Source organism: Plecotus auritus (assembly GCF_963455305.1).
Source record: "Plecotus auritus genome assembly, chromosome: 12".
NCBI lineage: Eukaryota > Metazoa > Chordata > Mammalia > Chiroptera > Vespertilionidae > Plecotus > Plecotus auritus.
In genome coordinates this window covers 17,691,381-17,704,169 of record NC_137778.1, presented here as the reverse complement: position 1 = coordinate 17,704,169, position 12,789 = coordinate 17,691,381, and the positions used below count along the sequence as shown (strand labels likewise).

Sequence of the window (12,789 nt, the reverse complement as noted above, 5' to 3'; positions counted from 1 at the left end):
TATTTTAAAAGATGTTATGCTAAAAATAATGATCTCTCTATTACTTTACATCACAGAGGCTAGAATTGAATTTAAACTACAGCAGAGACCCCTCCTCAATGTTAATGTTAAACCCTAGAAAATTTATATCTGTTACTATGTATGGCATTCTCCTAATCTCATATTAAAACTATTAAACATATTAAAGTTTTGTATTTCTCTATGGCTCCTCAATAATTTGATGACTAATTTTTCAGTAGAAATCAAGAAAGGAGAGATTCTTAAAATGTGATCAAAATGCAAACTTGATTAACCAGTGTTTTCCACTTAGTATTTTGTTTCATTACTGCTATTCTTCAAAGAATGTTATTTTGAAAAGAAAAAAAAAAAAGGAGACTAGCAAAAAGGTCTTTATTTCATCCTGTAATGTTCTCTGACATATACAGAAGAAATAAGGGAGAAATAAATTCCAAAAATCTAAATGCATTTTAGTCCAAATATTTTAATTCCTGTTGAACAGCTAGGTCACATTGCATCCTCCCTTAGTGGGAAGAAAGTTTATGTCAACATCATCTGCTTTTATTTATGAAAATTTCCCAAAGGCACATAGACAAGCCTTTAGTTGCTTCTCTTTCTCGCCTGGTATGTAGTAGCAAGCTTAAAGGGATGATTGGGGTTTTAAATATTGGAATGCTGAAAATACTTCATTTTTGGCATTGGCAGTTGCTAATGTAATTTTTTTGTGTTTTTAAATTTATGGCTTCTTTGACCTCTTCTCCTCCCAAAATTATAAAAACAAAAAGAGAATTGTCTGTTTGTTGCCCTGAATCTGTTGATGGGAGTTTTTTATAATGTCCCAGAGAATGACTATTGGAGGGTTTTCTTTGCCCATTAGAAGCTAAGGGAGTTACTTCTATGGGCCTCAGGCCCAAGGCACATGGCTAGGCTACTGTGTGACATGTTGGAGAATATCTTTTCAGACAGCTGGCCATGTTATAAAACCCAAAGAGCAATGGCCTTAAAATCCCCGGGAAGTTTTCAGTACTTCCACAAAGAGTTTGATATGACCCTTTACAAAAACAAATTAAATATATAAACACTAAGCTGGCATTAAATATCCAATACTGGGCAATTTTTAATGATACTGGTCATTCTGATTAATTACTTTCTTAAGAGAGGAGACAGCCTGGAGGGGGGGAATCGTAAGGCGAGGTTAACCTAACTTATAGATTTGTTGAGGGATTACCAGCCTTCAAACAGGAAGGGTTCTCAGGGGACTTGAGGTGTTGCATGGACACAGCACATACAGGTAACTCAGACATAATGAAGCTTTCTTGAGTCATCCTATCCTCACACTGAAGTCAAACCCAATATGTAGTACCATCCCCCATACATGTATCCTCTACCTGCTTCTTCCAAAAACCCCATAACTCCAACTTAAAAGAACTTTGCTGAATAATACAGATTTAGCAGAGGTATCCTGGGAAACTGATATGACAATACCTCTCTTTGGCTACTGTCAGAAGTTTCTCATGCATTCTTCTACCAACAAGCTCCTCTTTACCCTCTCAGAATCCTCTCAGGCAGCTTACCCAAAATCTAATAGCATTTATCAAACCAAAACCTGGTCATTAACCAAACTAAGAACACCTATGGCTAACTGAAATTTCCTGGGTAACTGAAATTCATCCTGCCAAATAGATGGTAGAAATCTCCTTTCAACCTTCATCTTCCCATTCCTCATACCCTTCTTACTTAACACAGCCACGGTGACAGCCGGCTCCTTTCCAAGTCCCCCAATGTAGCTTCAAAGAATTTGTTCTTATTTAGATACATGTGCCGTAGGAAATAATTATACGTAATTCATGCAGGACCAGATTTTTGGCCATAGGTTAGCTCATAGAATTATACAGACTAATCAGCTCAGTGCCAAGAAACACTTCATTCTTTCATTGCAAAAACATGGTTTAAGTGTCTACATTGTGCCAGACACTTGTATTTAAAAACTTTACATTCAGTTTTCTTTAGAAGTTTTGAAATCAAATGAATAGCAAGCTATGTAAATAGGTTAGTGTTTAATGTTCTCCCTTTGTTTTGACTTAGGGGATCTTGAGCTGAGGCCCTCAACTTTTCTCATTATTGATCCTCTCTTGGGACTTTTGAAGATTCCAGAAACTCAGGATCTCGATGCTGGTGATTACACATGTGTAGCTGTCAACGAAGCTGGAAGAGCAACTGGCAAGATAACTCTGGATGTTGGCTGTAAGCATCCCTGCTCTGATAAACAAACTTGTTTTGAAATTGTTCTGCTATTTTTCCCCCTGTGCTCGTAACTTTGAAACAATTGGCTGGAAATACTTTTCAGAAAGGCAATGCCATTATTATTTTAAGATGGTTAAAATAATAATGGTAATCATTTATTTTAAGATGGTTAAAATAATAATGGTAATTAGCACTTACCAAGTGCTTTCTAGGGGCGATGCACTGTGCTAAGAACTTATATAGCTTATCTCCATAAACACTCATAACAATTTTAAGAGGAAGATACTATAATTATCTTCATTATATAATTAAGGAAATGGAGGCATTAGTTGGCTAAGCAACTTGATTAGGGTCACAGAGATAATGCGTGCACACAGACATATCTATCCGTAAGAGCCTGAATAGTGGAACCCAGGTTGGCTGACTTCAGAGACTGTAGACTTCCTTGGTATATCAATGACTGCCAGATATTTTCCAATCCAGAATCATTCATTCTGACACCAAGTTCCTAAGTAATAACATCTGGAGGCCATAAATTAGACTTCGGCCCTAGACATAATTTGGAGAGGTTGATGACAGCAAAGGTAGCAGATGGCGCTTTTACCTTTTTAAAAAATTCACTAGCAATGACTCCTTAGTGTATAAAGTAAAGTGCTGACTGCAAATAAATGTCAATCACAATGTGAAGGATGCTGCATATGCGTGACAAGTAAGGTCAGCTTTCTCAAGAAGTTCATTCTCCCTCCTTTGCCTCTCCATTCACGTTTCTCGGGGGGGAATTTTACACAGGGTGGTAACACTTGAAAGAAAACAGAGCTTGCTTTGTATGCAAAAGAATGTGGCAGCTTCATTTTAACAGATACTTAGACTTATAAAATATGACATTCATTAAGTTGTACTTTCACTTATGTATCAGGATTTTCATGCCAAAGCTGTTTTTGTTGTTTGTTTTTGCAAAAGTTAGGCACTATAAAGAAAATGCATTTTTAGGATAAAATAACATAAAGCATTTTAGTTGAGTGAAAATCATGGCCCTCTAAGCTTAATATTTTGTTTCATATAAACTGAATTTTTCCTCTTGGGATCTTTTATGGTCCCCTTGTCCCTAGGCTGTTTGGTGAACACTGTCTTCTTGGTGATTTTGACCTTGGACTAGAATCCACAGAACTGGAAGTGGCCACAAAGACCATGTAGGATCTGCCTAGGGCAGTGGTCGGCAAACTCACTAGTCAGCAGAGCCAAATATCAACAGTACAACGATTGGAATTTCTTTTGAGAGCCAAATTTTTTAAACTTAAACTTCTAACGCCACTTCTTCAGAATAGACTCGCCCAGGCCATGGTATTTTGTGGAAGAGCCACACTCAAGGGGCCAAAGAGCCGCATGTGGCTCGCGAGCCACAGTTTGCCGACCACTGGCCTAGGGCATAGCAAGATGTGTATGGTTGTTAAGAGAAGTGCCTTGGAAATAAGATCGGAATCTCTGGGTGGAGGGTATTGAATCCACCGGCAGAGTGTAAAACACAAGTAATGCTTTTAGAAATGTCAAGTCCAGCCCTGGCCGGTGTGTCTCGGTTGTGCTGTCGTTCTGTGCACCAAAGGTCGCTGGTTCTATTCCCTTCAAGATCAGGGCACATGCCCAGGTTGCCAGCTCGATCCCCAGTAGGGGGCATGCAAGATTGATGTGCCTCTCTCTCTAAAAATCAGTAAAAATATTGTAAGGTCCAAATGAGGAAGGTCACTAGGTACAGAATTCTTGTTTTCAAGAAATCTACAAAATACATTTCAATGCTCTATATGTTCTAGTTCTGTTTCTCCCTTCTGGCAGACATCATTCTTTTAGAGCTATCTAGCTCTAGAGCAGTGGTTCTCAACCTTTCTAATGCCGCGACCCTTTAATACAGTTCCTCATGTTGTGGTGACCCCCAACCATAAAATTATTTTCATTGCTACTTCATAACTGTAATTTTGCTACTGTTATGAATCGTAATGTAAATATCTGTGTTTTCCAATGGTTTTAGGCTATACAGCAGCGGTTCTCAACCAGAGTCTAGGAAAAAGGAAAGAGCCTCAGTAATTGTTCCCAGCAAAAAAGGGAAGGACACGCTCATCCTCCTCCAAGATAGAAAATTAAATATCTAACACATGTTACTTTGCTTACTTACTTCCTTCTTGATAATCTTTTTAGCTTCTGGACTTCCCAGGTTCTCTCTTCTGAGTATCGATAAACCATATAAGGATTAGGGCTGTCTGCTGGAGCGACTTGCGTTGGATTAGAAAACATCCTAAGGAATGTTTTGTTTCTATCCTTTATTCCTTAAACTGAATTTTTTTTTATCTTCACTCATATTCAAGATGCCCCTTTCTAAGTCAGTGGCTTTCTCAACTATTTATTTCATCAACTGTTCTGTTGAAACCACTAACATAAACTCAATTATTTACTTACTGTAACGCTGATTATTGTTAACAATTGTCAAGTAATATTAATGTCAGCCCCTCATGTTTCTGTCATGCCTGAACTATTTCCTCATTCACCATTGAAGTCCTGATCGTTGTAGCTTACAAAGTTTGATTATCCACATAAAACTATTGTTCCGTATCCTAGGAGATACAGGATGTTACTGCCAAGATCTGTGCAAATTAACAGTCATGGTGGTGGTTGTGGTTATCACTATTAGAGTTAAAAGCAAACAAACAACAAAAACAACAACAAAATTTCTCCAGAATGTTATATAGAGGCCAAGAGAATGGACTCTGGAAACTGGGTTTCTGTCTGGCATTTAAAAGTACCTACCTGATGGGTTGGTTGTAAAGATGAAATGAGACATCATTACCCATGTGCATTTAGCATATCAGTGGTTACTGCTGTTCTTTGAAGCTGCTTAATGGGACATGTAGCAATAGGTGAATGTTAACTTCACAACCTGAGTGGTCATTTGGATTCTTTGAGTCTTGGCAAATAATAAAGAAATGCATATATAATAGTGGCATAGTGTTTAAGATTAAACATTGGGCTTTTAATACGAAAGTCATTGTTTTCACTAATTTTTTTAAAGTCTTGAGACGAGTTAAGTACTAATATTATTAGTGCATAAAACTATTCATTTGAGTTCCAAGGCAATGGGGCATAAATCTCAGTAGCTTATGACTTAAGAAGAAAAACATGCTTTTATCCATATCATGTAATTGTGTTTTCAGATCGTCTTTGTGGGCCCATTACTGCACATCAATTATACGACATCAAAAATTTTTTATTTTACATTGTTCTAAAAAGACTGTTTAATATTATTCTTAAGTTCTAGCTTCTTGTAGTGAGTCTCTTTTTTGTATTTCTCATTATATGGCTTTAAGTTGTGGACATTTCAGGTCAACGGGGAAAGTTACCAGTGCTTTTCATCCGTTTGAAAAAGAGGTAGTGGATTGTGAAGTCGTTTGGAAGAAAAGAAGATTGGCCACATCAAACACAAAGCTGGCCTGGCAGCAGTTTTATTTGCAGCATTCCACACCACACAGGGTTTGCGTCGTAGACTGTGGTTTCATTTTTTGTGGTTTGGTAGAAACAAAACAGCGTGTTCAGCCATGTTAGGCAAGAAAAATCTGTTTGACTAATATAATGCAAGAGTTGCCATAGTGGAGATTAATTATCGCTAAAGGAACTAGAATCACTTTATGGAATAAGTTTTAGAGCAAGATGGTCAATTTGTTTGTAACTTTCATATTTTCACAATAAGGTGTGCACACAGTTGTATTTATCTGTAAGTGACAAAGCTCTACGTGCATTAACCCTGAGCAATGGTCAAGGTACCTATACACAAGTATTTCGGGGATCACAGAGGATTCAACATGATCCTGCCAGACTATCTATGCCGTAGCCAAAATCGAAATTAACAATGGATACGTTAAACTCCACAACTATGACTTCATAAATTAACTCTACAATATTTATGCCCAATGGTAACTACTATTTGGGTGTAACTACTTGCTAAATGATTAATAAGCATTCTCTCTTTTAACAACATGGGGTAAGAAATGCTACTCTCCCCTTTTGTTTATGGAGAAATTTAGACTGGGGGAGGTAAAGTCATTTTCCAAGTTTACGGACCAAGAAGCAGTGGAACTGCCACCTGAAACCACCGAGTGGGCTGTAACTTCTGTAAGCATCTCAGCCTCCTCGGAGCAAGTCCAGTATTTGTAGTACAGTCACTTCTGCTCCCTTTCCCCCGTTTCTTAATCTCTTTCCCATCCGCCCAAAGTTATTCACTTGGAGTCCGAATTGGCCACACTCAGGAGTAGGAAGTATTTAGGCGGCTTCTTGGCCTGAGGTAGGAGTTTGCTTATTTTGTGAGCTTCACTTGTCCCTGATGATGTCTTGGCTGCTTACCTGGTTAGCGCCTGGTTCTCTCGTTTGCCTCGTTTTCTGCTACCGGCACGTTATTCCCTGACCCAGTGCTTGTCTTGTACCTGACGCTGTTTCCGAAGCTGCTTCTCCCCAGATGACTCCTCCTGTCTTAAGTGAGTTTTATGGGCACAGCTTGATCTCCACTTACGCATTTATATTCCAGTTTGTTTTGGCGTTCTTAGTTCTGAACATTCTAATTTGTCTCCATTTCCACTGATGGCTCTGTTCTCTTGTGTCAGGCAAGCTTGATTTCTTCCCAAGTACTTGGTTGATCCCAGGCTTTTGCATATCTTTTTGTTCTTCTGGAATTTGTTTTCCATCCCATCTCCACATTCAGCTATGCCCACTCTGAGCCTGACTCATCCTGAGACTTTTACATTTAATCTCTGTTTTTCAGAAAAGCAACTACCTCTAGAATAATTGACTGCTATCACTCCAGAGAAAAGTAATTAGGCCTTATCCACCCAGAATAAGCAAACAATGAGTTAATTTAGAAACTATTTTTAAAACATTTTTATTTTGCCTATTATTTTTATAAACCAAATTCCCATATAGATGGATTAAGAAAAATCTAGCCTGGTCAGTGTGGCTCAGTGGTTGAGTGTTGATCCATGAGCCAGAAGGTCAAGGTTCTATTCCTGGTCAGACCTTGACCTTCTGGTTCATGGATCAACACATGCTTGGGTTGGAGAATCGATCCCCAGGAAGGGGCGTGCAGGAAGCAACAGATCAATTATTTTCTCTCATCATTGATGTTTCTATCTCTCCCTCTCCCTTCCTCTCTTGAGTCAATTTAAAAAACCATATTATGGGCCTGAAAAAAAAAATTTAAACAGATACACTGCTGCTAATTTTTAAAAACACATTACTTAACTGTGGTATTTAACTTAATTTTATTTATTTTTTTAGGTTCTGAAATTGTCATTTTTCTTGAGAAATGCAAGTTAAAATGCACTGGATCAAGGTTGTTATTATCATCATTACACATACACAAACACAATTCTTGTTAAAGTGTTTTAATACTGATTGGATCATTCACAAAGATCTGGCAGCCATATATAATGCACATAGTTCTATGTTAGTTGCTATGAAAGATGAAAATAGGGTTGCAAAAATAAACCCTGAAGGGGAAATCAAACGTCTAGTCTAATAAAAGAATGAATATGGCCATTGCCATGAGTGGTACAGAATGAGTTCTCTGAAACCTCAAGAGGGAAGAATTACATTCATTTGAATGATAAGAGATGGCACTGAGGAGGGGCCTTTTGAACTGGATTACAGAACTGTCAATATTTCAAGAGCCAAGATCAAGGGCAGACGTTGCCTTTGAAAGGGATGGCAGTAACACCGGTGCCTCTATGAGAAAGATCAATCCTTGTTTGGAGAAGAGTGAAGAGTTCTGATTGTCCAGAGAATAGGATTTGTGTAGGAACCTAATGGGAGATGAGGCTGCAAAGTTAGAGAAGGTTCTTTATCCCAGGCCAATAAAGCATTAGTGCTGCTCGGAAGACAAATGTACATCCCAGTCCCAGACTTCCCTTTGGGAAGGAAAGAGGTGATCTCTGTACCTTTATTATTTTAATTAGCCTGCCAAACAGCTTACTAGTAACTATGGGCAGTTTTAAGAACCCATAGAAAAGGAGAGGCTAATAACATGACAAAGAATTGCCACTCTGAAGTCGGATCAACCTGGTTTTCAATCCTAGCTCCAGTGTTCAACTCCATCTGGCACTTAGCAAATTAACTATCTGGGTCTCAGTTTCTTCATCTATAAATAAGAGTAATAAGAGTACCTAGCTCCTATATTGTGAAGATTAAATGAGATAATTAATGGAAATCACTTAACACCCATCCCTAGCTCTGTAAGTAAAAGTTGTTTTAATTCCTAATGAGTATTTAACCTTGACATTATAAAGGAGAGGTATCTCTTAGAGGTCCTACATGATCAAGTTTCATGAATTACCTCCAATAGTATCACAGTATCATATATATTTCTTCTTGCCTGGTGTCTCAAACATCATTGCTCATAGTTCTGGAGGACATAATGAGAGCCTCATCTATTCGGCCTTAGCATCCTTTCTATATTACATTCTGTGTTTTCCAAGGTGAGCCTCACATGTTTCCAATTCTTCCTGCAGGCTTATGGTGGTTACCTGAGTTACGTGGATAATTATAGCCTTCTTATCTATACTTTTATAATTTCTGAATCATCTCTTAACTCTAAGATTTTAAGCACTCTTTACTTTCTTTATCAAATACTATGATCTGTTACTTTAATTTGTATTATTAATTCTCAAGCCTAAATGTCTTTAACCCAAAAATGTGAAGAAAAAATAGTTGCAAAGAAAGAATGTGACAGAATGGATATGATTTGAGATTAAATACTGTTAGCTTGTTATATATCTGTTGAAGAATGAACTCTGCTATAAATTAAGTTCACTTAAAATTTTCACTAAGAGGAGTAAGAAGTAATTTTGACTTAAATTCTCACTCTTCATCGTCACTTTAAATAGGTGGTTGAGGTTCTTTGGGCCTTTTCATTTATAGAGGAAAAAGAAACATCTGCTAATTCAATAGCAGATAGGAATATTAAAATGGTAAATTCATAACATATGAACAGTGGTTTGATTCACATTCACTGTGTTTACAGTTTAATAATTAAATTTATATGTAATGTGCCTGTGTATTATCCCAATGACCTTTGTTGTTGTTGTTGTTCTAAATATCTTTTAGCACCTCCAGTTTTCATACAAGAACCGGCTGACGTGTCTATGGAAATTGGTTCAAATGTGACTTTACCTTGCTATGTCCAGGGCTATCCAGAACCAAAGATTAAGTGGCGAAGATTAGACAACATGCCGATCTTCTCAAGACCCTTTTCAGTGAGTTCCATCAGCCAACTAAGAACAGGAGCTCTCTTTATTTCAAGTAGGTTAAAGGAAATATATTTTTATTCAAGTTTTACATATAGATTATACATTCATGTTTTATCCATAGGGGTTGCTAAGTTTAAAATAGCGAATTAATCTTGCCAACCCAATGATGTTGGTTGCATTTTACTTTAAACTAGTATTGGACTCTTATATTTAGGAATTGTCATAAATGAATTATATTATTTAAATGTATGTCATATCAGAAAGGCTCAAGAAGCAATCTGACTTCCACATAACTCATTCCCTATTGCAAATAGAGCCACCTGGGTTTCTGGGTGGATAAGTGATCACATTTTATTGACTCCTGGAGCAACTATTGTAGAGGAAGGTAAAATATTACTGGTAGTTAGTGAATGTTAATTATTTTGGCCAAATAATACATAAACACATGCATAGGGAACCTATACCCTATGGAAGCTTCTTGATTAAAAGCTATATCTACCTGGAGCAAAAGATTAAAATAAAATGTCAAATACTTCAACATGCAAAAGATCTAACTGTAAACTATTAAGCATTCTGATATTTACAAACACTGTGTACTTTCTAAAATAGACTATTTGGATGGTGGCCCCACAGGAGTAACAACATTTAGATGATCAAGTGGTTTTTTAAAAAGTAATTGCATGTTTTGAGTATTTTGTATCAAGCTTCCAATAATTGATTCCAGGTTTAGTACCAATATGAAATGTACATTAGCGACTTAAACTTTCAAATACAAGTACAACTGTCTAATTACAGGTGCTTAAGTGTTCTGCTCTGTACTAGGCTCTGTGGTGAAAACAGACATCAAATATGGGGCCCCTAACCTAGGCATTTTACAATCCACCACCTGAGTGGATGGCCACGGAAGTGCGGTTGGGTCACATTGTGCAGGACCTGAAATGTGCAGGTGACAAATGCCTTTAATGAGATTGAAAAGAGAGGCTCCTCCCCCTGCCCCGCCCCAATCTTCATAGGCAAGAAAATACTGTTTCAGAAAAACTCCTGTGCAGGATAGGAGGAGAGATGAGAGAGAGGGATGAGGCTCACATAGTTATGCAGGTAGGGTGATGGTGGGATGAGAAGCAGGCCAGAGGGAAACAAATTAGACCTGCAAACAACTCCTCAATTAGAGGAGGTGAAAGAACAGGGAGAATCAAAGAGGGCAATGTATTGACCATTGAGTTCCCAGTTGTCCAGATTAAATCATCGGGCAGGAAACTAGTGATTAGATACTTAGTTCTCAGTAGTATGTGGTATTTCTGTACAAATTAGTCCAAGTGTTGATAATATAAAAAATACCTGGCTTAGAAGCAATTTATGCTTTATGAACCAGTGATGTGCTGTATTGTCCTTTGCAAATGAAGGTTTGCTATTGTTGAGAATGGGTACTGCCTGAGTTTCCCAAATACTCTTCGGCCGTCAGTATGCTTCTGGTTAACAGAGGAGTAGGATTGGTGTCACTGCTTGTTACTTGAGAGGTGGTGGGGCTATTAATAATGGAAAGCTACATCGTTCTCTGTCAAAACCTTATCAATAGATTAAGCTGAACTTGTTTTGTCATGATCCTTGCAAAGATGACAATCATTCCCCTATTGAAAATCTTCTCTTGCCTCCCCTATTGCTCACAGGACAAAACCACACTCTTTATAAGGCACCAGCTACCTCTTCAGGTTCAGTCTCCCGACTGTATCCACACAACCTATAACCCAGGGGTCCTCACCCTAGTCCCCTAAAACCCTCCTAATTAAAAATATTTTGTAATATCCCTTTTATTATCCTGAAAAAAATGCCATTTATTTGATCTCTCCTACATTATAAAAATAATTTTAATATCCAAAATGTAGCACAAAGGAAAATAAAGGAAAGTAATTTTATTACAGTGATAGGTATTTCAATTACTGTGTGAATATGCTGGTAACATGTATACAATATGCATACACATTCATGTACATCGCCATGAATTTGACAGCTTAAATGTAGACTGATGCAGGAGTATGGGATTGATGACTCAGCAACTCCAAACTGGTGAAGTGATTTCCTCAAATGGTGGATAATTCTTGCAAAAGTACCTTCTTCCTCCTACTTACACAGAATTAGGTTGTAGGCTTAGACTATAATTATAAACAAAGTCTTCAAATCCATGAGCTTCCTGTTGGACCTTCAGAAGTCTTGCTGGACTTGGGAGAATTATTCCTTTTGTGAATCTGCTCCACGCATTAGCTCCCTAGTGTTTGACCACTAAATGCCAACAGACTCCTTCATCCATTGGCCGACTAAAGAAATCTCTCCTACAGCCTCCAGAATGCCCCCAGGGAGGTGGTGCAGCTTCCCATTCTCTGAATAGGCCTTAATTTTTTAAGTCATGTTTTTGCCTTTGCAGCCTATTGGGTTTGGACTGCCCTCCCTCTACTCTACCTGCTGTTTAAGGTACAACTCTGTTAAGCCTTCCTTCACTTGCCCCCTTGCCATCATCAGTCACTCCCCTCTCTGCTCCCACAGCTCATTTGGAACTCATATTACAGCACGTATCACGCTGTTGTATGAATGTTGGCTGCCGTGTATGTCTCCTCCCCTAGAATGGGAACTACCAGAAGGCAGTAGCAATTTATCCACCCACAGCTCTCAGCACTGTGCCTAGCACATAATTGATGCTCCAGGGATGGTGTTGAATGAGTAAATGATCTCTTATTTTCAGACTTATGGGCAAGTGATAAAGGAACCTACATCTGTGAAGCTGAAAACCAGTTTGGAAAGATCCAGTCCCAGACAACAATAACAGTGACAGGACTTGGTAAGATCCGTTAACTGCTTAGACACCACACTCTTCAGAATCATCAGACTTCATTTGCTACATCATCTCTTGCCTGTACCACTTTTATATTTTAGAGAAACAGGTGAATATCTGATTTACTAGATTAACCTTCCCTCCCCCACTGTATTTCATATTTCATAAGATGTTAGAACCGAAAAGAATCTTAGCGATCATCTGCTCCAAGCTCCTTATCTTTCATGTGAAGAAATGAAGATCAATTTCAATAAATTAAGTCTAAATATAAATACACATACACATGCCCACACATATTATAGTAGTGGAGTTCTTTTTGTTTACCTTTTGCAGATTTATTATTTTAGCTCACATGGAGTTATTTTTGTGTATGATATAAAGTAAGAATATAATATAGTAGATTTCTAAGTACTAAGACATGTGTTTCAATTTCTCTTATTGAATATTCTC

At 37.8% G+C, this 12,789-nt stretch overlaps 1 protein-coding gene across 1 annotated transcript in view; it reads left to right on the top strand.

The window, feature by feature from the left end:
* The window catches only part of HMCN1 (hemicentin 1), a gene marked incomplete at its 5' end in the record, with an annotated part of 394,143 nt that overhangs the window by 203,540 nt on the left and 177,814 nt on the right, over positions 1 to 12,789 (top strand). The window contains 3 exons of the mRNA XM_080648250.1: positions 2,083 to 2,241; positions 9,373 to 9,567; positions 12,250 to 12,345. Coding sequence (XP_080504376.1) covers positions 2,083 to 2,241; positions 9,373 to 9,567; positions 12,250 to 12,345 — 450 coding nt within the window. The remainder of the gene's footprint in view (positions 1 to 2,082; positions 2,242 to 9,372; positions 9,568 to 12,249; positions 12,346 to 12,789) is intronic.